General features: G+C 36.1%; 1 protein-coding gene across 1 annotated transcript in view; it reads left to right on the forward strand.

The window, feature by feature from the left end:
• Window positions 1–26916, forward strand: part of KCNK2 (potassium two pore domain channel subfamily K member 2) — a gene marked incomplete at its 5' end in the record, with an annotated part of 105889 nt that overhangs the window by 54285 nt on the left and 24688 nt on the right. The window contains 2 exons of the mRNA XM_084284027.1: window positions 22307–22467; window positions 25870–26056. Of these exons, the coding sequence (XP_084140153.1) occupies window positions 22307–22467; window positions 25870–26056 (348 nt within the window). The remainder of the gene's footprint in view (window positions 1–22306; window positions 22468–25869; window positions 26057–26916) is intronic.

Here is a 26916-nt window from a genome sequence, read left to right on the forward strand (position 1 = left end):
TTTTCCCCAATAAGTATTTTGCAGTATTGAATCCTATGGCACTTTGGAAAATCTCATCTACTGATCTCCATCAGTTGGTGTGACTACAAGTGAAGTTCCAGGGTGCTGCAGGCTTGATTTGCTCACGTCTCAGTGTGGGTTTAAAATCCATATTTTTCAGCAGTACAGTTTTATTTCTACATTAATATGAATATAATCTGCATGTGCAATCTTTCAGATAAAGAGGATAAAATGTGTTGAAAACTGATTTAAACAGCTAATGAAAGTATAATTGAGTACCAAAGTTATTTTCTGAAGACTTCATTCTTTTCATTTGGGAGGAACAGATATTTGGTAGTAAAGCGGGTGATAAAAAGGACTCATGGAATGTAAGGTTTAGGTGACAACACAGAAAAGTCCTGGTCATGCTGAGTTTGACCAATGAATGCTTCAATGCTTTTCCAGGTGTGAGAAAAGGGGTGATGTAGGCTAAAGGAAAGACAGCTGTCTTCTACATAGTAGCTAATAATAAATAAATATGTGGGGTAGTAGAACTGTTAGCCTGTAAAACATATGATATATGTGTATGATTTTTTTTTTTCTTGAGACATTCATGTGTGAGTACTGGTGATTAAAATTTTAGTTTGGGCTTACATATGAAGATGATGAATATCATAATCTCCTTCTGGTTAACCTACCTGTTTAGTTCTAGCTAAGGCAGTCTGATTGGTGGTTTTTATTTTTATTTTTAGCTTTTTTTTTTTTTTTTTTTTTTTTTTGAAAAGAAGCAGCCAGCGGTATTCTTTGATATTAATAAGTGTACCTTTTGCATTTTGGTTTTGTGGGGACAAATCTACAGACAGTTTCACCATTGTGGTTTCACTAAAGATGTGCTTTTCTTGCTTTTCTCCCACTTGTGTGGGATTCTGATGTATTTTGCTGGACTGTTACCCAGGGGCTGGAAAAAGACAAGAATAATTAAAGAGAAGAGATTACTTCATATAGACATCTTTACTGTGAACGTTTCATAGCAACCGCACAAACTGTGTAAATTCAAGTCTTACTTGGCAAACAGGAATTTGGTGGTAATCACAGTCACAGTGAGGCCTCTCTCACCTACAGTGATCTTTACTCAAAACCAGTTGTCCATCTGTAATCAGTAATTCACTATGCTCAGATACTGTGGGTATGGGCATATTAATTTCATATTTAGATAAATAGAAATTAACAAGCAATCTGAATAGGAAAAATAGCTCAAATCTCAAGAATTAAAATACTTTACAAAATCCATCAAAACTGTTTTTCTTAAGCTTTGAGTATAACTACTTTTTTTTTTTTCCCCACAGAATTTGCTATTCTTTTCTATAAAACATGTTTAGGTATCAAGTATTAAGACTAGATCTGGTTAAGGACAACGTTATTTGAAAACACTGCTTTTCTTATCTCCCAGCATGCCATGAAGATGCCTGAAACTGTAACTAGAGTTAGGCATGTCACTTGGGTTTTCTCTCCTCTCTGATGGCCAGACTCCAACTCCTGAATAATTATTTACTTGCTGTCATCACCTGTTGCTATATAGATTTTTTCATCTCTCTTCCTTTCTCCAGGCATGTAATCTGAATTAAATACTTCTCAGGAATAGCCTGGTGCCACTTGCTACTTGTCAGGCTGACAAACTCTTTTCTATCATTGGGATTAGTTGTACAACTTATTTTAGTTCATGAGAGCTTTCTTTTAAAAAATTGAAACAACAAAAAAGATGGTTTCTATTAAATCTTAGTAATTTGTTGACCCATATAAAAGTTTACCATCTGAAAAGACTGCATTGGAAGGAAACTTTTTGCTCATCTACAGTTGCTGCTGCTTTTTGTCCAAAGTCAGAATATATTTTTTTTCTCCTCCTCAACTCCCAGAATTAGGCATAGTGAGATTTATTTGTTGACCTGTAATTTTTGCATGCTTCCATCATTTATATCATTGGGTCATATGTTAGTCATGACCTGCTCGGTTTACTAGCATTCTTTGGTTAATACGGCACAAAACAGTTTTCAGGGGAAACATGGTTGGATGACCTTTGTTTGCAGGCCTTTGACTATTTTTGCTGTGTGATCCATCACAGAAAACAAATGATTGAGAAAACAGCATGGTGCTTGCCATCAGTTGTTTGGATCCCTTTGCTGCTCTGCTCATATGTCTGTCTTGCTTATTTGGATCACAAGCTCTTTGAAGCAGTAGTAACAACACGATGGAGTATCCCAAGTAGCTGTATTGCTCAGTTTAATTGATGACACATTAAGGACATGTTTTACAATATACAGCTAAAATTGCTAAATTTAGTTCTGGAATCAAGAAAAATTCGTATATCAAAGATCCCTGAGATTGTGTAAGTTAGAAGTACAGATTCTTTATCTAATTTTATGTGGTAGTTGAACAATGTTTCAAGAAGCAGACTAATTTAAGAAGACTGAAATCTATTTTTTCAATGTAGTAGTGAATCTTTTAATCTTGATAATCTTTTACTTAAATAAGGGAAAGCGAAGGTGGAGGCCATTAGAGCCTCTAACTTTGCTTTTTAAGTAGCTGATATTTCCATGGCCTTTGAGCTATTCCCCATAGGAAATAACATCCATAATTTTGTTAGCTTAGAAAGTTCTTTGATAACATATTGTTGGCACACACTCTAACATCATAGCAGTTTGACCATAGCAGTTTGGTAGTCTGAGTCTAATTTTAGATTTTGACATAAATTTGCTGAAACACATCTGGTGTCACCAAATGCTGTTTCAAATCCACCAGTGTCATTATTTGGTTAAACCTTTTCTCTTCTTGAAACTGATCTGAAGATAGCAATTTGTGCTTTTATTATACCACAGATTGATAAGCTTCACTCTGATCAGAAAAAAAAAAGATTTGCAAAACCCAGCATTTTGGCTCTTGGTGGACAGCTTTGAGAGCTGCTTGGAGAAATGGCTTCAGGGAAATATATTTGCTAGAACTCAGTTAGTGCTAGGACACCAGACCTGTGGCAGTGCTCCTGGTGGGGGCAAAGAAACTTCTGCTCCATGGCTTGCTCTGTTCTTTCCCTGATATAAAAAAGGATGGTGAATGTGAGAGGAGATATGTTAGGGGGTGTAAACTTTGCTCCACACACTGGACTGTGTAATTGGAAAGTGTAATTCAACAGCTTGAGAACAGAGAACCTCTCTGGCCACATGTCTGTCTACTGTCTGGTTAAGCTCTGGCCAGAGAAAATGTGCTTACCAGAATAAGAGTCCATTATCCAATTCACTGCTCCATTATACACTGTCAAGACTGAGAAATTTTAATTTTTTGGTGTCTCATTATGGGATTTACTGAGCTTCAACTGAGCCCTGAAGTGGTATTTTCTTAGGCTACATAAAAAAGTAATTTAGTTTTGCATTTGTCTGAAATACTGTATTTTGCTGTAAGGTGATTTGTAGATTATCTGTGTGAAGAGAGATCTATAAATTTGTAATGACTTATGACAGATTAATATATTGTTCATCCTGGTAAATAGCTTTTAAGTCTGCACTTGCAAGCATCACATGCAAAATAATCACCCTTTTCTTCTCTGAACTTTTGACTGCTAATTAGTAATTGCTGTTAAATTCTTCAGAATTTTCATGTGTGCAAATATGAAACATAGATTTGATATTCAGCTAAACTGGTAGTCCCCTTTGTCTACTATAAGTCAGTGCAGATTTGGAGCAGTCATTATTCTGTACTCTTTATTCTGTGTTTTTATTCCCACAATCTTCAAGCTATGTTTTTCTCATGATTGGATGAAAGGAGCAGTAGCCAGTGTGGTTCTGCAACAGTAACTGAAGAAGATATTAATCGGTGTTGTCAAAAATCCACACATTAATTGAGCAATTATTACTAGAGGAATATTAGTATTAATAGAGTTGGATGAGAATGAAGATGCTGAAATGCAAAGATTAAAGATGTCATGTGAAATACATGAATTTCTGAAGCTGTCATATTACCAATGGAGTGGTTTTGGTAGGTCTAGCATAAAAAAAGGGGAAAAAAATCTGTATACTTCTACTAAAACAATTCATTTAGGGTTAGTATATGGGTCAAAATATTTAAATATTTATTTTTGTTGCCATATTTGCAGGAGCAACAGATGTTTACATGGACAGATTTATTACTGAGCAAGCAAAACAGAACCTTGTGTCCAAGGGTACAGTATAAATTTGTCTGGAACTTTGTGCAGTACATTTCTTTGGTATGAAAGAACATGAGTATGTTGCAGAGACCGAGGACCATGTTCCACTTGAAGAGCAAGATTGCAGGAACCGCAGTTGGCAGATATATCGAACTCCAAGACTGAGTATTTGAGCTTATAATAGAAATGATAATTTACAATCTTAAATTCAACTTTTTGTTTCATGAAATTTAGTAGAATTCAGTAATGTGTGACTACTCTTCTGTAAAAAGAAGTAGGATTCGTAGGGAAAGGGAGTATCTTACTAGAGCCACTCAAAATAACTGGAAGTACAGATAAGCTTTTGAAGCATAGCAGGGGAATGTTTCATTTACCCTGAATACTGTTGTTTTTCTAATTCTATCAGGTACTCTACTAACGATCATTACCTTTTCCTATCACCTTATCCCACTATGTTCTTGTATCATTGACTATAAAAGTACTATTATTATGCCCTTCTAGGAAATGTTTGAACCATGTTGCAGATGTTCAGAGACTCATGTCCACACTCTCATAGTAAAACATTTAAAAGTTCATTATTCTTTCTTAATTTTAAAAATGAGATTTCTGGAATGGTATGCTGCTGAATCATCATACAAATGATGGTCAAGTATAACGCTGGCAGTGTAAGTGCAGACAGACTCGCATCTGTGCCACTCAACTTTTTTTTTTAACCAAGTTTAATGTTTACGGCATCTCAACCTTAGTGGCTATCCAATATTTTTCTGTGAGTGGTAATTTACAGGGATGAATTTGAAACAATCATTTTCATGAAATCTTGAAATCAAGAGAACAGGTTTAGAAAAAGTAAGTTGAGAGATGATTCATAAAATGTAATGAAGCAGTCAAAATTATTTGTCAATCAAATCTATTTGTATTGCATCAGTTTCCACAGCAGAAACATCCCTTCTTCAGACTCTGGCTGGCTGAGCAAGCCCTGTCATGTGCTCTGCAGCCATGAAAGGGCAATAAAGGTGGGAAGCAGAGAAAGAACCAGGACAGCTTTCCCCTAGAACTAGCAACAAAACACATCATCAAAATGATGAGACCCATATTCAGGTCTTGTTATCATTAAGAAGTTCTATATTAGAATTTGAGATGAATGAGCTCACACTTTTTGAACTGATAGCTTTACACTGTGGTGCTTTTTGACTCCTGTGTGTGCATATATGTCTGTGTCTAACATTGTCCATGCAAGCACCCTGCCAGCAGTGATCAGAATGTCTTTTCTGAGGACAGAAGCTGTGATGAGTTTCAGAAGAGCAATAAATGGCTCATCACTGGCTGGCCAACCACTCCTGCAATTTTAAGATGGTTCATGTGCTGGCTGTAAGGTTAGTACTATATTCTCATTCTCATATACATCCATAAAGTTCAGGGGTTTTCAGAAGATAAATTTTTGTGTTCTACTTAGAGCACATCTCTATGATGCTGGGATAGAAGAATGAGGTATTGAAAGCTCCTGGAAGACATGAAAGCTCTTGGAAGACCAGATGCTTGTTAGAACAGCATGTCACTAAGTAGTCACGCAGAGACAGGATGGCAACTTTGCAGACCTCCATGGAAATGCTCCCACAGAGATCTGCTCATTAACAGGCACCAAAATAACCATAGCAGGGGAAGCTGGAAAAGCAGCTGGGATAGAGAATACTTTATTGATGAAGGACCACTGGATGCAGAATAGTGCAAAGCATGTTCCAGCTCTGAGGATGTGCTATGCCTCTCCCTGCCACGTGGCCTTTGGAGAAATTGTGAAGGAGAGACACCCACCACGAGCATCAAAACTGGGATGTTCCCTCTAAGTTGTCTGGAAGCTCAGGCAGGTGCTCTTCATCCTGTATTCAGTGTTTTTTCCAACATTCCCCCCTTCTCTCTTTTTCTTGCAACCTTTTCATCTTGTGTTCATCACCACCTGCTTTTCTTGGCCTCTTTCCCATCCACCCTTTGCCTGACCTCACCTGGAAAAGTAACCACAGAACTAACAGAACACCTCGACATGAAGGACTGTGACCAGCATCTGAATGGGGCTTTGAGATGGTTGTTGGCACCATTTGGAGATGCTTCTTTTTATCATGAAGCATTTTTAAAGCACTTAGTTTTTGATCTGTTCTAGTTGTCAGCTACTAGTAATAAATTTGTCATGTATAATATATTGCATATGGAGCTATCACTAGCATTATGACTAAACACTAAGCCACAAACTTATAGGGGAACTTAAAATCACAAGATTCCAGGCAGAAAAGGAGACTTGACCATATTGACACATACAGTTAGTAAATCAGTAGTAATCAGATGGAATCATATCCAACCATGAACATTAAAAAAAAAGAAGTATGAAATGTGTTAAAATACTAGGTCCTAAGTCTACAAACACTTCTGCATATGCCTGACTTCAAGACTGTGAGGAACTTTTGTGTGGTGAGCTCTCATGGAGGAGTGATGTTGTTGAGGGCAGGAGAAGACAAGTTGTGCTTGGTGTTTCCAGTGGATTTGGTATTTGCTAGTTCAGTGATGTCAAGTCCCAGATTTTTCCACTCTTGTGGAAAATCTTTTTTTCCCTTGTTAGTGGTGTATGCATTCTGTACTCATGTCATTTTGTGTTTCCTGTGAGTCAGCCTTTAATATTAATACAAATCAATATAAATACATTAGAAAAAATAATATTAAACAAAATCCTTCAATCTGGTGAATACTTCCAGGATCCAATATAAAAGTGGTTTTACTGAAACTATCTCTAAGTTACTCTTAGTAACTAACAAAGTTAGTCTTAAATGTTTCTTCAAATCAGTGCCATTCTATTTTTCTTTTAGGTATTAGATGAGTATACCTTAATACTGCCTCAATGCTCACTGCCCCTCTTTATCCTTTCATTTACATGTCAGAATTCTATTTTTCATAGAAATTGTATATTTCTATTGAGTTAGAGGCTTTCAGTCTCCACCAAGCATGTGAATTCAATGATCAGCTATCATATACTTCACTTATGGTGCAGTTGCTACCCATGTTTGTTGTATTTTAGACGTTATCCCCTAAAGCCAATGACTTGGTGTAGAGCAGAGATGCTGTGTTGAGACCTTTGTGGTGCTTTGAGTGCTGCATATGCTGCCCTAGCTAACAACGCAGGTAGGCTTCTAGCCCAACCTTTGAAGGTACTTTTGCATTGGCAGGTTTCAGGGATTTTCCATCACTTGTTTTAAGAGTGAGCGAGATGTTATGTTGTATGGCAGTTTTTATGTTGTAGGGCAGTGTATGGGAACAGGTGTTCCCATAATTTATCCCAGCTTGCTTAGAGCTATTGGGAATTAAAATAACTTCACTGGAACAGCAAAAGACCTCCACAAGGATGTGTTTTCTATGTAAGAATATGAAGATTTCCTGGTATTTGGCTACAATACCAGGGCTCAGCCATTTGATAAGAAGAACTGTATAACAAAACCTGTATGCAGTAAGCTTTTTAAAATTTTCTTACTGCACAAATAATACAAATTTTTTTAAGGTATAAATGTATGTTTACACATGTATTTGCATCATGGTCTTTTAAATACATATATGCATTGGCATCTCAACAAGCATTATGTGGCTTTACCTGGGGACCTACTGTCCGTATCCGCTGATAAGCGCATGCTAACAACTTTTTGTTCATGCAGAAGCTTCTCTGCATGAACATGATGATGTAAAGGTGAAGTGGGGGCACATGAAAGAAAGTTTACTTATTAACCTTGGATGAAAAACTTCTGCCTCTATTCTTTCTGCCCTTTGCATTCTCCCTTCTTTCAAGCCTCCTCAGCCAGGACTTCCCCGAGACTTGTCTAAATGATGTTGTTTCCTCTTCCATGTTAGCTAGTACCATGTGGCGCAAGGGTGGTGGTAACTGAAGCCAGAAACAGAAATGTTGATGGTAAAATCACAGGAAGGTGAGTGGCCCAGGACTGTCCTTTGTGCCTTCTTAGAATAACAGTGGGGAAAAAAAAATGCATTTGGTGTGGCCTCCCTGAGGAAGAGAAGCGAAGTTAGCAGAGTGTCCAATTTTCTTTCCTGAGCATGAAAAACATGGAGTAATCTAAAGTAGCTGACTCTGTTCATCAACATGCTTAGGGGAAGAAACGTTATTACTTAACATTCTTAATTTTATTACAGTACTGTCCAAAGGCCAGAGTTTGGACAGTTTGGAGCTCTACTGAATTTTTCATATGTTAAGCTAAACAAACGTATGACAATATTTTTGCAAGGAGATTTTTATTTGTAAATCAGCTTGAGACTGGTAGGGGTTAAAAGGAGGGAGACAATAAAAGAGAAACATTAGCCACTTTGAGGAGTGTGCAACTTTTTTGTCCAATCCTAAACATTTGATTTGGACATTCTTCATTCCTTTCTCACTTGCACAGGTTTCCCATATTTTTCACCCCTGTTACAGGGGGTAACGGTACACTGCACCCTAAAACACCAGTGCCTAATAAGAAAACACATTTCTCTTTTTTGTTCTTGTTGCTGACTAAACGTTGTAGTATGCAAAGAAGATATGATTAGAGAAAACTTCTTCTTCTGAGGATATTTGTATGTGTAACATCAACATTTGTGTAGCATCAGCTATGTGTATTTCCAAGGCTAAATTGTTCAACTGAGTGGTCATTTGAGTGTTCAAGTTTCTAGATTATCAGTTTGTTGAAATTATAATAATAATGCTGTAGAAAAGGCTGGTCATGCACTACATGTTCATTAGAGCTCTGTAGTGTTTACCAGCAGTTTATGAGCACAGGGCTGTATGACACAGCTGAGGCACCAATGTGGTTTTCAGCTGAAAAGAGGTTTCACTGAAAAACTCCATGCCAGCATCTGTTAAGGACAGATTGGATTTCTCCACTGCAGACATTAGATTTACAATTCTTTTTTTGCAGTTCTTCTGATAGATGAAAATGAGCATCTGGAGGCTATTGTTCAGGATGGAAGAAGTAGCATCAAGTGGCTTAGTCATATGCAGTAGATTTTTTTAAAAGATGTGCAGGGAAAGAATTGTGGTATGTAGAGCCAATTATTCTCTCTATAATATTGAACACAGCTATTTCCAGTTCACAGTGTGCTCTATGCTAGGAGGAAAATTGGATTGGCATTACAGATTTTGTAATTTTATGGATCAATATAACCTGCAAAATATGTAGTTAAAATGGTCCTTCCCCCCCCCCCCCCCCTTTTTTATTGTTCATATAACTATCTGAAAATATGCTTATCACAAGGAAAATAATTTACCCTTGAGATTATCTGTACAAAGTTGTGATAGTATTGTACTTATGGTTATTCTCAGAATTGATGCTTTTTAACTGGGAAACTCTTCTCAAGATAAGGAAGGTGATTCATATATTTCATGAACAACATTGTATGATATTCATGCACTATTATCTACCCATGTTGAGGATCCTGCTTTTAAAATCTGATTACAATTCACTTTTTTCAATTCCACAAGTATGAGACTGTCTCTTGGTGGGCAGAGTCATGATTTTGTCTGTTTGTTATTCTTTTTGTGTGTATTTTTGCACAATATATGTGGATCATAAAGGCAGAAGTGTTAAAGCTTAGTCTTAATATCTTTTTGGAATGGTGTTTCTTTAACTAAATAAACACACTAATATGAATTCATAAAAGTATCAGTTATTGCATTACTGGAGCAGTTTGATTTAGTACCATTGTCTGAAGTAATTTTTTTGAAGTGAAGACACATCTGTTGCACTTAATTTTGTTATGACATTACATGAGTGTAATAGGTGGCATGGAAAGAATAGGTTACAGTTATGAAGAATATTTGTGCATTCTGTGTTTTGTGAGCCTGCCTGCATGACAGCCCCAACCCTACATATGTTCATAATGGTTATTCCAATTAGAGAGAGCATTGTCCCACTCAACTCTGCTTCTGTGACTTTGGGAGGCATGCATAAACACTTTATTCTACTAGGAAAATGCAATTGGGAATGGTATTTCTTTTGAGAATGAGTTTCACCTGTAGGCATTTCATTAAGAAGTTATTTCTGTTGCAACCTTTCATCTGGTTTCACCATTCTAAACCGTAGAACTAAGAGGACACTCAAATTGCATAGAACTGTTTTAAAAACATTTCTAGTCTATTTATCATTTTAATACATTTTAATGTATGTAGTGCTGTAGTATTTAGATACTAAATAATCTAAATTGCCAACGGTTCCATCTGGAAGAACAGTGAGTGTCATTCATTGATTTATAATTCTTGCTGTCTGAGTGGCGGAAATGCATTTTCTGTTATGCTTAGAATGCTAAAATACTCTATACTGATTTCAGGAACTATAGTACGGAAAATCCCTAGGTCCTAGAGTTTCATCCTTCTTGTTGGAGCTGATGTTTATTGGATCACAGAAACACAGGCAGCTAATCTTTTAGTCTTTTTTTTTTTTTGTGTGTGGAAAAAATGGCTGGTGTATAAGTCCTTTGACTGCAGCTTTAACACCTGGGGTGCAGTGGGGATTTCATTACTGGCAGGTTAAGAGTTCTAAAGATTTGTTTTAGTATGCTGGGTGATTAAAAAAAAAAAAAACAAAACACATTTGTACATGATCACTTAAAGACTCAAAGTCTTGTGAGTCTTGGTGATGTGGATAGACATATGATAACTTTCATCTATTCATGGTATGTGTAAACAAAGAATTCATGTGATAGTTTTTTCTCACAAGTCACAAAACTATGCTGGAAAAACAGAATAGCAACAAGCAATTTGTTTTCCGTTTTTGTGCCTACAGATGAAGCTGTGACACAGCAAACAGACACAGATTGCTCTCACAAGCATTTCTAGTCCTGGGAAAGAGGTCCTGGTTAAAGCAAGACAATCTTTAGACTTCAGTTAATAATAATTAACTTTGTAACAAGTAATTAGCTTGTTAAATTTGGAGGATTATGGTGCTCTTTTGAATGAATAGTGTGTAGTGGAATCATCTAATTGTAGTGGAAACAAATGAATTTAAGCTCTTTAGATAGACTTATAAACTTTCCTTGATTTCCAAGTTAGGTTTCACTCTGGTTGCTTTAGCAAATGAGATCTTGCTAGCAGAGGCAGCTGGAACATGACATATTTTATGGGTACTAACCTTTGCAATGATACTTCTATATTAAATTAAAAAGGAGGCAATTTATTTTGCTAACATATTTGGACACAAACTACTTTAGTTTCCTTATTCAGAATAAGTGAAAAGTAAGTAATATGGATAAGGGAAAAGTGCATTTATTCTATGCTTTGTTTCCGAGTTTGTGTGGTTCTGCAGGTTTCTGCAAACATGCTTATTAGCTGCTACTGTTTATTTATCAAAAAAAAAAAAAAAAAAAAAAAAGAAGAAACCATTATGCAGCATTTCTCTTGTTATAAACTATTCAGCATCAATAGTTTTGGTTATGTTGGTGTGATTCTTCAGAGTGATATATTCCTAAATAAATACTGAAACCTTTGGAAGGAACAGACAAAAGTGTGATGAGTAATACAAGAGTATTAACCTAGATATCTTATATCTGGGTTTTCACATTATCCCATCAGGATAATATGTGGAATAATCACAAATACTTATTCGGGATGGAAATGCTTGCAAACAACAGTAATTTTCTAAATAATAGTGTGAACAAAAGCTATATATGTAAATGATTTAAGTGTTCTAAAAGACACTGATTCAGATATCCAAAGACTGATCATGAACACTGATGCAAAATAGTAAAAGTCTAAAAATTTTCTGACTAATATTATATTAGAAAATAAATTTAAGGATAATTAATGTAGACTTATTTTTATGTACAGGATTTTTCCTTAAACGTAGCAGAAGGAATTTTAGATTACATGCATATTTACTGTTTCAAACTGGAGTGACTAATAATGGAATTCACAGCAACTAAAACATTAATGAAACTTTTCCTACAATTAAGGATGAGTCCGAGCTGGTAGTAATGGAGTAGTGTGGACCTTTAGTGAGGCTAAGAGTTATGTTCTCTTTTGCAATGCATTTGAGTGCTATAATAAAAATAGAGGAAAAAAATCAATCCATATTATCTGCAGAAATACTGTTAAAAATATTACTCCTCTACCTCCACCTTACTTCTTTGATTTTTAAGGTTTAATAAGGTCATAGGATATACTGTAATGAAAGTAACTTTTTCTCATACCAGGAGTAGTGCTATTAAAAGTCATTAGGATTTACTGTTCTTAGATTGCATAGCTGCTGTGCTGTTCATATCTCTATAGGCTTTAATGTTTTATAGGGAGAAACACAGTATTATTTTATTCAGGAAATGTTTTTTCTTGTCGTTCAGTTCAAAGATGTATCGTGCCTTTGATGAAAAGGAAGATATTGTTTTTACAAGATGTACTGACACTTAAGAGGAGACAGCAAAAAAAGTAAATTGATGCTTTTGTGTTTTAAAACTGACATATGGGTGAAGAGGCTTGCCCAAAGTAGGAACTAGATCAAACCTGAATCCATTAAGTCTGAAACTTTTATTTATATTGAATGACAGTAGATGTGCTCCCCCAAAGTGATGTCTCTTTCCTTTTCCAGCTCCACTTTGTTTGGCAGCAGTGATGCACTCCAAGACTTCATTTTTCTCTGTATCTTTCCTGAGTCATCTTGTACTTTCATATGGCTTGGTGGACACCAAAGGGCTTCACCCTGCAGGGTGTGAAATGCCCACATGTAGTTGGGATTTAAATAAGACATAAGGCTTATAGCTCCTTCTCACTTGTGGAGACCAAGGTCAGAGAATACCTGGAGGCATTTTGGGAAGGCTGTGGAAGAAGAAGGTTGTGCCTTATGCCTTGCAGTTGTGAGGGAGAGGAGCACTATACATTTGAGATGATTTCTTTTAGCTAAGTTCTCCAGTTATTTTCCTTTTGATTTTCTTTTTATTTAATAAATAGCTTAGAGTTTTTCACCCCTAATATATGGGGACTGTTTACTCAAGAAAATAAGTCATAAATAACTCCTCTCACTTTTTAAACAAATTTTCACCCCCTTCAATTTCTGGAGAGGTTTAGCTGGTGTGTTTGGTTTAACTGAGATTGTATTACACCTGATCACACCTGATTTCAGGAACTAATACAGATCCCATAGACCAAGCAGGACTCAGAGAACTTTGTTTATGGAGTCAGTTCATTGTACGGTAGCTGTTTTTATTCTAGCCTAGGGTTTTGGGTGGTAGGAGAAAAAATGAAATAATGTCTGAGAAATGTTTTTTACATGTGGTTGAAATTATTGTTCTGTTTGGAATTTTTGGTTAGAAGTGCAAACTTTTGTGATAAATTTCTTTGTTATTTTCAACATTTCTCCACCTTTGGACTTCTCTTTTCCAAAGAATTGCATGAGACTCTCCACTGTGCTAGCTTACTGAGTGGCTTGGGTGAAGACATGAAATTAAGCTGGGGGTTGGTAGGATGCTGGTGAGCCACAGAATTCCCAGGTTCCTCTGCCTTCTGCTCTGACACCCACTGCAGAAGAAAAAACCCACACCTGCATAGCTTAAGGTCTCTAAAAATTGCAAGCTATGGAAGAAGAAAAATAGTCTTTGCTCCTTTGAAGGATTTTAAATTTTTTGCAGTCTTGTAATTGCACTTTCTTCAATTGCTAGGATAATGACATTATAACAAAAGAGTTTTTTGATATACAGTGTGAAATTCTGGGAAATTAGAGAACTCGTGACAGCATGATTTCCAGAACTGATTTCTGCCACATCACGACACTGTTGAAAATCAATTAAAAATCTGTTAAGCGTTTCATTTGACAAAATATATATATTTGTCCAACTTTGCAGGTGTATATGCTGACAGTGTGAATATTTAAATGCTTGCTGAATAGAGATAAATTTAAAGGTATTCTTAAAGTTTAGCACATGCTTACTTTGCTGAATCAGGAATATAGCCTATAAGTAGCTAGAAGCTGAAATGTGAAGTCAGTAGAAGTTACTTATGCATAGTGGATCCTTCTTTATGTTATTTTCTTTAACGTTTGAATATTAGTACTGATTATAAAGATTACTTGAGGGAATGGAAAACCAAAGGACAAATGACCTCACACTTTCAAACCATTTTCAAAATGGTGAGCCACAGTGACAAAAACTTCTTTCTTTTTAAAGAAAGTAAATCTATGGATTGAGATATTTAGTCTTTTGTTTTAGAAATTTGATAATGTTCTTTTTTTAACCTTAGCTATTTGAGGAATTTTTCTTCTTACTACACTGGTATATGTTACAGCTATCTGTGTCAAGGCATTTGTATTACTAGCTATTTGATGCTTAACAAAACAGCATTTATCTATCAATATAGGTATGCTTTACATGTATGTATGTACATATTTTAACCTTTTTTAACCTTGAAAAGCCCTTCTTTCTGCCTGCCTTACTAAGATTAAGCAATGAAGTAGTTAGATAATGTGCAACAGAGGTTTTTCCCCTTACTATCAGAGTCAGTTCTGTCTCCTCCAGCCTGCTTGCCCTTCCCCAGAATTTCTCTGCCTCTCTGTGACTCAGGGCAAAGGATCTGGATATATGGGCTGTGTAATTGTAGTTTATAAGCAAGAATAAACATAGGAGATATGCCCCATCTTTTCTGTCAGAATTAAAATTGTAAAACATTTGTGTTTTTGAACACTGAACTCATGAAGCCTTTGTGAAGATGAAAAAGGTTGTGTGAAGAACAGTTTAAAGCTACAAAACAATTTGTTTTGAGATGTCTTGAATATGTGATTTCACTGAAATCAGTGTGGGATTGCAGAATCTGTGCTGAGAACTGGTGGTGCAGAGCCAGTTCCACCAGAGAAACTGGATACTCTCACCATGAGGAACAGCAGTGCTCCTGGAGAGGCAGGGCAAGTGGTAGAGACTTTATATATTTTAGCTCTTAATTTAGTGCTGTATGTTTGCTGTTGTCCTTAACTTGCATGTGTTTTTGCCATACTACTTGTAGGAAACAAAAAGGAAAGGCATTAAAGAAAGCTCTAAGCTCTAGGAAAAAAAAGGTATTTCAGACTTCCACTAAAGTTAGTGTCAGAAACTTACTTATCTATTTATAATTATTTTGTTAGTGCATCTAAAAATCCACAGTTTTTGTTTTTCTTTGGATCACGTGTCAATGTATTTTATCAATACATTGATATTTCTGATGACTTTAGTGCAGAATGAGTGTTATTTTTATCACATTTGCTGTGTGTTTACACTTGGTAAGAAAATGTGGGTAGTAAAACTTCCATGGCATTGTGAGCCATTAACTTTTTCTTTAAAGTATGTTATTTTATGTTGCCAGTTGTGTTAGTCAAACACATTATTCCCATGGAGCAATCTCACCTAAAGGAAAAAAGAGACAAAACAGCAACAAAAAATCACAATAAGTGGGAGTTTTGGGCTTTTGAAGCTGATTCAGTCTTACTCAAATAAGAATTAGAGGTAAAAAAGGGTCCAAGTTATAACACACAGACTACAAAAAAAAAAAATAAATAAATAGAAAAGGGACAGAAGTCTTTGCTGGGCAAAGTGACAGCTAAATGAATAAGGAACCTGTACCAGGGGGCAGAGCATCTGATGTTTAAGTTTTTAAAAGGCTTTTAACAATTATTACCCAGTTCCTTCAGAAATTGCCTTAGCAACTGTATGTGCATTACTGAATGTGGCAGCAGCTTCTGCATTCATAACACTGAGACTTTGTTTACAATGCTCCTTCAGCTCCCAAACATAACACTTTGACTCGAAGGAAACTTGCTTCCCTTGAATATATATATAGCCTGTTATTTGAAAAAGTTTTATTGATTTGATTACCGTTCCCTGAGAAAGCAGATGAAAAGAAACCACTGAAAGGAGATTAGCTTCTGTTTTGTCAATTCTTGAATATTACACATTTTATTAATGTCAGTTTAGGTTTTCCTGTTATTTTTCATAGTTGAAAAGGTAACGGAAATTTTTTCCATTTTTTTTTTCCAGGCTTGAGACAGAACATTAGAACCTTCAAAATGATAGATTGATATTGTTGTGACACAGAATTATGGACTAGTGCTAAAAGTCAGAATTTGTAGGTTGGAATCCAATAATACCACAAGAAGTGCTGTGCTGAACGCTGATATTAAGGAAATAACAGTACTGTGTGACAACATCCTTCCCAAATCACTGGCTAGAGCTATTTGAAGAACTGGCTTCTAGGAGCTATAGTGACCAGTAAAGAAATTATGCTGAACTCGTGTAAGATGGATTTGAGGTTTTATAACAGGCCACAGTTTAAAACAGAAGTACCTGCATCTCTTTGTTATTGCACTGGGTGCTTCCTTCAGTGGGATTCAGGTTGTGACTTCAATAACTATGTGCATAGAAAAGTATTTTCATTTTCAGTGTGGAAAATTAACTTGGAGGAGAGCTAGCTGTATGATCCTAACAAGGATCCACAGGAAACAGCTTGTGGGCAGTGGCTCTAAGACACAGTAACTTCTGCATGCATTTGTTGGAATTTATGTATGTGTGTAACATAAAAACATCATGCTTTTATTCAAGTGTATTAATATCTCATTCAATCAAGTGTTCATACTTACAAATAGTCTTTGTCTTTATTCAGCCTTCAGATTACTTTGCACTGTGCTCATGAACATGTGCATGCATGTGTGCCTGTGCCCAGCAAAAAGGAGAGGCCGTAGATGCACATAGTCACACACAGATATCTGGTTAGCCTTGAACAAGTTCAGTGAAGGTTCTCAGATTTTAGAAGTTAAACTTTCCTTAGTTTGGTGTCATTGTAGAGTCATTGCATTGTCCTCATCCACAGATTCAGTGTGAATTAGGGACCTAAATGCTACGGAGGATTTTGGACTTTGTGCTTCAGTTACCTATTTATGAAAAAGGGGAATATCGGTTCTCTAGCTACCTAAAGATGTTATGAGGATATATACATGGGAGACTGAAAATTCTCTTACACTATACTTACCGAAGTCATAAAAAATGTGACATATATCTTTAATTATACACGTGTATGACATGGACATACACCAGTGTATCATATTTTGGAGAGCAGGGCAGAGTTAGAAAGAAGAAAGGAAAGAGGATTGGTGTAAAAATACAGTACTTACCATGCAGTGAACAAGAAGGTGCAGTTTTGAATTTTCTACAGTATATGCAGAGATTTCCACAGAGACAGTGTGGGTACACACAATACCTTCTTGTTTGATTATACTCACATATGACCATTATTTATACTAAAAGAGATACCTATCTATGAATAAGTGCATATCTTTGTCTTGGCACCGACACTCTGGCATATGTTTAGATGCTAATCTCTGGAGCCTGAATGGCACTCCAAATGGGGGAAAATAAATAAACATGTCTTAGCTACTAGAAATTCAGTGAGGTACCTTTCATAAAGATTTTATCAGATAGCTCCTTAGGGCCTGGAAAAAGCGTCTTTTGATCTCTTAAAATCAATATGACATTCAGTATCAAAACACACATTCACCCTTTGAAAAGGGTAATCACTGTAATCAAGCTGCGTAGTCCAGCTGGATGCAAACCTATGGCAATATCACTGCCTGTTGCATGAGTGCCAGGCACAGCCACCAGGCAGCTTGAGCTGAGGGCATGGCAGCCAGGTTGTCTGGATCTGACCTCATGGTTCAGCAGCAAGGAGTTCAGCATCTTCTCAGTCTGTGCAGTCTTTGCAGTACCAGGTTTCTGTAATCTGTATTCATGTAATTAAGGATGTGCATGTTTACCATGGAGTTTATCTTTCAATATTAACCTGTTGGATGAATTGCCCACATAGCTGAGCTTACAGCTGAGAGCAGTTTCTCATATCTCAAAATATGTGACATTATTTCTGTATCATTCTCACTGTTCGCTACCTGGTGAACAATGTCTTGTGTAATCTCAGATATGTCAAAAACAATGGGAAAACATTTACTTGCATTTGAATATACATTTTCTTGTTAAGAAAGAAAATGTTTAAAACCTTCCCCAGACCTTTCAATCCCACTTGAGCTATTTGATACTAATGAAACATAAGTGGTGACATTTTTCCAGTCAATTTTGCAAGTGAAATGTAGTCCTAGAACTCCCCAAAGCACCTGTAATCGCTCACATAAGAAATGCTTAATTGTAGCTAACTACTTCCAGTAGATACCCTTCTTTGCCCAGGAATTCTCCATTAAAATATATTAATTTGGAGTCTCTATTCTTCTATCTCTGCTTTGAAAATGGGGATCTAAAAGAGCTTTCTGAAAGAGTGAGATCCCAGTGAACCACAAAGCAAAAGGATCTTTTCTCTTTTTGAAAAGGAATTTAGATTTTTTTTTTTAAACCAATTGCCAGTCTAACTTTTTATGAAGGCTAGAATGCAAAGACAGTCTGATTTCTAAACCTGAACAAAAGTGCCTCTTGTCAATTGTATGAAATATAAACTATTGTCTCTCACAGGAAAAAATCTTCAAACACTTTCTGTTTTGCTCAAAACCAATAATGCCCTTGAAGTTAGCACAAAGTTACTAATTTCTACTCAATAGTCCATCTATACCAGACAGAAAAGTTAGACATCTTCATTCTTGAAGAAGTGTATTAAAAAAGAGAGGATATGAGGGGGGAAAAAAAATACATATTTCCCATCAAGTCTCTCCTGAGGTTCCCAAAAGCAATTTGCCATTTGAATCTTGGGGGCTGTAAGAGTTGTGGAGCTGAAACCATAGAATATGTTATTTTGGCGAATGGAGCAATTAGTTGCAAAGTATTTACAATGGACTTATATTCTTTATTCACGTAAGCATTCGGCAAGCTCTTTTTAAAATGCATTTCTTGTCCACAGCTGCTTGTCAGAGACAGCATATTCTAAATGCACAAAATCCCTTGGGTGTTAAAGGCATGTTAGGCATTTAGCAAGACATGAAAGGGATTTGGTGAAACTAGGAGGCAAATTGTGCTCCTGGTTATGGAAGGGAAGTGAGGGGGGGGGGCATTGGGAAGGGCCGCTTGCAAATGGTACTGACATTACCTTGGGTGAAACTTTGTTCTGTGCTGCTCCTGCCCTGTGTGGGGAGGGGAGGTGCAAGGTACACAGTGGCAGTCCTGTGGCCCAGTGCCTGAAGTGAAGATTTCCTTTGGTTTTACTCAACAGCAGCATTCTGCTGATTTTCCTAAGAAATTAATAATACTTTTTAAACTTTTTTTCTGAGACAAAGCCCTCAGGAATTACAACAACCATATGAAATATAAATGTTTCCTCTCCCATTACATAAATGATGGATTAGCTTTTTGCTGAAGAAACCAAGAGAGTAGGATGTAAGGACAATTTGTGTAACTCGTGAAGTAGGCTGTGGTGTGTGGCAGCAGACTGTTATGAAACATGACACTCCAGAAAATATGATTAATGTGTGATGGAAACCCCTTGGCGGATCAGTTCACTGAAGCACATGTCCTGTCATGATAGTGCCATGGCTTGTACTGTGTGCAGTGAGCATCTGACCGGAGATAAACTGTACTGCCTGCTGGAGTGTTATTTTTTTCCAGCAGTGTTTGTGAGTTTTTTTTTTTTTTTTTTAACTAATAACACTAGACCTTCTTTATGTCATTTATGGAAGAAAAGCATTTGCCATTTTCATCAAAAAGCAAATCCTTGCAACAATTTGCTTTTCGATGAAAAGCAACAGTTTCAGGGTAGAAAAAAAAAGTCCCCATCCTTTTCTGAAGCAAAATATGCCTGTGATTTAGAGCAAGAATGCATAGAGCTGAACGTGAACTTCTTGTTCTCGTACCGATTAGCAGCAGATGAGAAATATGCCACAGCAGCAATCATCTCTGTAATAGCTGTGGGATGCAAGGAAACTGCCAGTTTGCTTTATGAAGTAAAGTAAGTAAAATTGCCTCCTTGGCTTGTGCTTCACTGGGCTGGTATTTTGTCACTATTATGCTATCATTTTTGTGGAGCTAGTGAATACAGTTCTTAAACCAAGAAAAGGGAGAGCTATTTCCAAATCCCCCAATATGAATTTTATAAATCTGGTGTATCCAGACTCAGGTTCTGAATTGCATTAAGACTCTGCAGGAATTACACCCTGGCAGCTATTCAAGCTCCTGTTGCTGCATAAACAGAGATATTTATGAAAACAGAGTAGCTTGGATCTGTTTGTCTCTTTTTGGTTGGTGATGAGCTAATTTTATTTTAAAACTCAAGAGTCTTTCCTGCTTGGTGTATGAACGCACAGAGTGAACTCAGTGGAGCTGAAATTTCCTGAATTATAACAATCAGTAATTTTACCTCTGGCTCCAGGTTAGGGAGGAATGCTAGGTTAGACTAAAGGCCCTCTGACTTTATTCCACTTGACTGAGTCAGGCATTTTTTGTGCATTATATTACTGCAGGGAAGATTTACAAAGGTGGAAGACTCCACGACTTTCAATTGATGATGTTTCCTGTAATTTTGTCCCTTATATTTAACTGACTGTATTTAAGAGACTGTATTAGTTAACATTTTGGGAAAACTTTAATATCAACATAATTTTCCTCGCTTTTTTTAATTTGTAATGTAACTAAACTCTATTGTAACGTTGCATTTGTTTTTCTCATGATTACTATTTCTAAACAGATATTACAGCAAAATACCTAAGAGTAAAATATATTCCAAATATGTTTTTTTTTTTTTAGTTAGGTTAACTGAGGGGTAGGTCTCCTGTGTACTGAAAGAAAAAAGTTTTGGTTTAGCTTACCTACATAACAGCAGAACAAAAAATTAAGGTAATATAAATAGGTTTCATGAAGAAAATACATATTAAACCAATATGCTCAAAATAGTTTTAAAAAAAGAAAACACAACACTTATAGGTGAGATATTCATTAAAAGTGCTTTGCTTTGTAGAAGCCGGTGGTTGGTGTGCATGAATACTAAGCTATTTAAAAAAAAAAAAAATGAGCATTTTCTCAATAGAGCTGATAAAATTTGTCAGCTTTTTCAAAGGAAAATGGGATCTTCATCGAGTTTTATGTGTTTATATGAAAAGTATCTTTTACGCGCAATTTTAATATTAAAGATAAACAAATGTCTCAATTACTTGCTAAAATATTTTGCTTTTTATTCACAAGATATCTTTTCTACAAAAATGGTAATTTCTTTTAAAAGCTTTTGCTTAATTTCTCCATGGAAAATAATCCCTTTTTTTTTCTGCAAAGTTCTCCCTCTGGCCTCCTTCAGACTGCACATTGTTGTGCTGAAAAGTGAAATAATTTCAAAAATACTGATGTGTTATTACTACTGCCCTGCTACTCCCCCAAGACTTCAGAGAAAAAAAAAAAGAATTAAAATGAGGACTGATGCTCATGAAACAGTGCGACCTTGGACATATCTCCAGGACTGATGTTTAAATGATATATTTGAGGGCATTTCAAAGACAGTGGTGTCTAAGGTCTTCATATTTTGGGATTTCTATTTAAAGTAGAACAGCAGCAATGGAGGTATCATGGGCATATCAAGGGTGTGTTTTTTCACAGGTTGGTGAAAATTATTTCACTTTTCAAATGGAGAAGAGTCCTGAGCTGTAAACTGTCTCTCAAAGCTGTTTGCAACAGTGAAAGAACCTGAGCCTTTAATGAGTGTAAGCACTTCCATTTAATTTAGAGAATCCTATTTTGATCACCCAAATGGTTTCTTTCAGGCTGCTTTGCTTTGAAGCACAGTGCACCCAAAAATTGTATCTTGTTTTAGAGTAATGCAGCCTGCAAATTAAAGTCCAATAATAGATGTTTCCAGAAAACAGAGGCTAAAACATAACTTAACCAATTCGTGTTAACTACATGTATTAAATGTGGAAAGTTATAATTTATTAGTGTATATGTGTATATATAAAAATATAAGATTTATTTCTCTAATGAATTTTTTTCTCCATATTATGTACACAATATTTTTTTAAAAAAGCACAACACTTTAATTTAGTTCAAAGAGGATTATACAACACATTTTTATTTGATTTTTCACGGTGTTTACTGTATCATATGGTTAACCTAGGATGTGTTTGCAACTGTTCTGTTCCTACAGTCCTTTTAAAATGTTAAGTGTAATATATGTAATTTCTTTTTAAGCATCTCAAGTTGTTTGTAATTTAGGCTTTGGAAACATCTCCCCACGCACACAAGGTGGAAAGATATTCTGTATCATCTATGCCTTACTGGGAATTCCTCTCTTTGGTTTTCTCTTGGCTGGTGTTGGAGATCAACTAGGGACAATCTTTGGAAAAGGAATTGCCAAAGTAGAAGATACCTTCATTGTGAGTATGATGGCTGCTTGCTGTTCTAAATTCAACAAGTGTAACACACAGGGTATAGCTCATCCTTGTAACCAAATGTCTAGCAAAAGGTACAGAGAACGTTGTAGAGTCTGTACATGTTGAACATTAATTGAGAATCGGATGCAGTCCAACATTTTCTACAATAATGATGACTGCAAAGAGCAAGATCCAAAACTTTTTTTTGTTTTGCCCTTAAAGTACTCTTAAGCTTACTGTGGTGTTTACCTTTAAAGACTATAATATAGACTGTGATAGGAAATCACTGGCATGTTGAGATGGAGGAGTGGAACTGTAGGGGTAATACATGGAAGTTATTGCTGCTCTGGGTTGATTCACAGAAGATCTTTGGTGTCAGTCTAAAATCACAGTCCTTAAAAATCTGTACACAGACATCAGCAAACTTGAGGAAGCGTCAACAGCCTGCAGACACCTATGTTTCCAGATTTATGGGGCTATAGGTGACTAATGCTTTGGGCATTCAAGGGAGCAGGAAAGACAAAATGATACAGAACCTGCTTCCCAACACTGGACTCCTGTTTGAGGAGGCTTTGGTCCCCTCACTGAGCTGCAGGGTGTTCTACAGTTTTAAGGTATTTTCAGCTTCTGCTGAACCATGTAGCACAGCCTGTTGAGATTCATGTCCTTCATTTTGTTTGATCCACGGATCTTTAATTAGTCCACACAGCATGGCACAGCTTAAGTAGAGGAAGGGACCCAACAAGAGACTACATAAGCTTGTGCAGATATTGATAAAGTTAAGACATAGCCAGTCCTTAACAACCAAATGCCTTAAATTATAGCAGAGGAACTTCATTGCTTATCTTAAAGTCTGCTTTACACATGATACTTTGAGTTCAGAATCAGAAAATTTTAGCAATATCATACTTTCTTATTACAGTAATTAAAAATATTTTTACTGATATTTTTGATGCCTAGAATAAATGACACAATGAAATATAAGAAAATGAGTTAAGTATTTTATTAAACTTTAATGAAATGCTATAGGTGTAGCTATTACTATACTATGTTCAAAACATTGATGAAATACTATGTCATTTGATGTGTAGAATGTATCATATATGGTGAACATGTAGTAAGTACCATAACTTCGTAGCTGTTTGCATCAAACCAACAAGTGTTAAAAGGACTGATTTTTTTTTTAATGAAAGGCAAACTGGCTGTGCTGATACATTAGTTTACATATATATCATATGTACATAAATATATCATACAGACATATGCTGATATACATGTATATGTTTACATATGCAATATGTAAACACAACCTTGAAAGCCAATGTTAGGAAAAAGCATAGCTGTTTTTATATGTGTGTGTTGTTTTCCCTTTCTTTCCTTTTTTTTTTTCAGTTCCAGATATCAGTTCCAATCCTAATTAGTTACTGATAAATAACATTTAATTTCCACTGAGACTTGGCTAGAAAGGGCATGAACATTCCATGAGAACACATTTTTATCCTTTCTGTTTTTCTGCTGTAACTGAATTTTAGCTTTTGCATAAAGGTACAAAATATGAGACCAATTTGTTTGTGTCTCTTAGGCTATCACTTAGAGGAATAATGGGTTTCCCCCTTTTTTCCCCTTTCCTTTGTTTAGTAGTGTATATACACAACAAAGATGCCCTAACACAAAAAGAAGCAACTTGCCTCCTTTTGGCAATCTCTGAATTAAAACACTGATCTTTATGTTGCAGTCTGGAACACTCCTTCATTCATTCTTTAAAAGAAGAACAAGGAGACACTGATGGGTCAGAACAGGGCATTTAATGTTGCCATAACCTGACCAGCTACTGGGATTTGGGTTACAAAAGCTAGACTTTGGTCCTGCTGACTGAAAACATATTTTCCATTGGCACTTAACATAAATAAAAGAAACCATGAATACAAGAAACCATGCATCGTGAATAATTTGGTCTCTTTTTGGTCTGCTTTTTTTAAAGGTTACAGTTTTATGCAGCCCCTAGTTTCCCTTAATTTAAAGCAATATGCCCTGGATGCATGGAAGACTGTGGAAAACTGTACTGAGAGGAAAATTGTCAAATTGGTAGGGCATGTCAAACATGACTTTGCAATGGTCTGTTTTAGATTTGGTATGATTAGAAAAAAATAATAAATCATTACTAGTTTACACAACAGACAAAACACTTTTCTCATTAAATCTAGAGATGATCTCAGGCTGCGGAGAGCTAAAAGTTGGAGGACAGAATTAGAATTCAAAGTGATCTTGAAGATTTTGAAAGGCAGCATGAATATATAAGATTCAGTTCAAAAATAACAAATTCAAAAGACATGAAAGAATAATGAAATACTCAATTACATGTCAATAAACAGTTGTCTGGGTGCAGTTTTGTAGTGATGTTCTGAGGCCTCTAGGGGCTCTTCAGCTAGTACTGGAGAGTGTTGTACTGTTGTGAGAAAGTGTAGGTCACAGTTAAAGGCTTAAATAGGAGTATAAATAGATTGGATGAAAGGATCCTTTCTTATGTTCTGTTTTGCTGTAGTATGTCTCACTTTTTGTCCAGTTTTGAGAACCACATCTAAAGAAATGTGTGTATTGGCTGGATGGAGGTGAGCGATAGCAACGAGAGTTGAGTGGGTGAGGTTAGACTTGAATAAGTGCATTTTTTTTGGACTAAAGAATATATGACAGAAGACACTGTAAAAGCTTGCTGGAAAGAATGAAGTAGGAGTTGGTCTGCCCTGGATGAGACCATAAGTAGTAGACTTAAACAGAAGCAAGTGAGATGCAGGGTAAGCATTGGGAAAACTTTCTACTGAAAATAAGTTAACCTTGATTGCATTGCCTCACATGTCTTGTATGCCGTGGCTTAGGTGTGGTCATTTTTAGTTTTGAGTAAGGTTTGGAAGAGAAGATCTCTTCATGTCCCCTCTATTTCTATTTCAACTCTGTTTTCTATGGTTTTGCTTAGTTATCTCTTTCATTAAAGAGAGAGATATATGATAAAAATACGCCATTTTTATTTAGTTATTCGTGGATGCAAAAAAAGCAGAGAGATACCAGGTGCGAGCACTGCTTGAAGCTTACTCAAATTTTGTCCTCACTCAAACTGTATCATGATCAGCTGTTAATATTAATGAACGTTGCACAAGCCATCCACCCATCTGACCACAAAGAAGAGTCCAGCACTACTTTGCATTTCCTGCCACCAAATGTTTCCTAGGATAGTCATATTTGCTTTGAAAACACTTTCACAATAAAACAATGCTTTGATTTTTCTGTTTGAGAACTAGAATGTCCTCTTGAGCAATGAGGTGCTTATTGTAGGTGATAGGTGCTTATATATAGTGGCACAGTTTTATTAACAATGGGTTTCCTCTCTTTCCCCTTCCCTTTCTTCCATAGAAATGGAATGTGAGTCAGACAAAGATTCGCATAATTTCAACAATAATATTCATACTGTTTGGCTGCGTGCTGTTTGTTGCTCTTCCTGCAGTTATATTCAAGCATATAGAAGGCTGGAGCACGCTAGATGCAATTTACTTTGTGGTTATCACTTTAACTACCATTGGATTTGGTGACTATGTTGCAGGTAAGATTTTTCTCATTGCTCTTTATCTCATGAAATTTTGCACAGCGATGTATGTTTTGCATTTTTATGTCTTTTGGGGGGAGCTGGGGAACACTGACACAATGATGGCAGGGGTGGTTTTACCATTCTCTCCCAGTTTTATCCTTCATCGTTCTTGTGTCAAGCCCTGAGAGACTGCCACCTTGGATCATGTGGCTGACTACAGCCACTACACTGACTACAGGAGGTGGGATGATGAAACAGTCTCCCTCTGACTACATATACTCCTTTTTTTCTCTGTTGTACTGTTAAAAAGATGTTTTACCTGATTTTAGATATTTTTTGGCTTTACAGATTGAGAGAAGTACCAGAATAATTACAGTATTTTAGTCTGCTAAGTATTTTTACTTTAGCAGGAGTCCTTTAGCGTCTCATTTTGCTCAGTTATATACGAAACTTAGTTTTTGTTTGCACATTTTGCTTTCAAAGTGTTGTTCCAGATTTATTCTTCTGCTGTTGAAATTATGTTTCTGTTTTATCTTTCTCTACTTTGTTTGCTCTGTATGCATTTGCCCATGTGTGTTTTACAGTATAAGAAGTTGTAGCACAGCGTGTAGATGACATGACCAACACCTGGTTCTATTAATCTAGACTGGATTAGTTAAAAATAAATTAGACAAGTTCAATTTGAGAAACAAAAATAAGCTTTTTTATTATCTACACCATTTGTTATTTCTTGAAAAGGTGTAAGATCTCAGAGTAGGACAAAGTATGTGCTGTCTCTATTGAGAAGCTGTGTTGAGCCAGTGAGCTGGTGTGGTTAGGATTAAAAATTCAGTTTCATGCTATGAGTCCGAGACTTGCTTTCCTCAGCCAGATTG

This window comes from Netta rufina (genome assembly GCF_964035555.1).
Source record: "Netta rufina genome assembly, chromosome: 3".
NCBI lineage: Eukaryota > Metazoa > Chordata > Aves > Anseriformes > Anatidae > Netta > Netta rufina.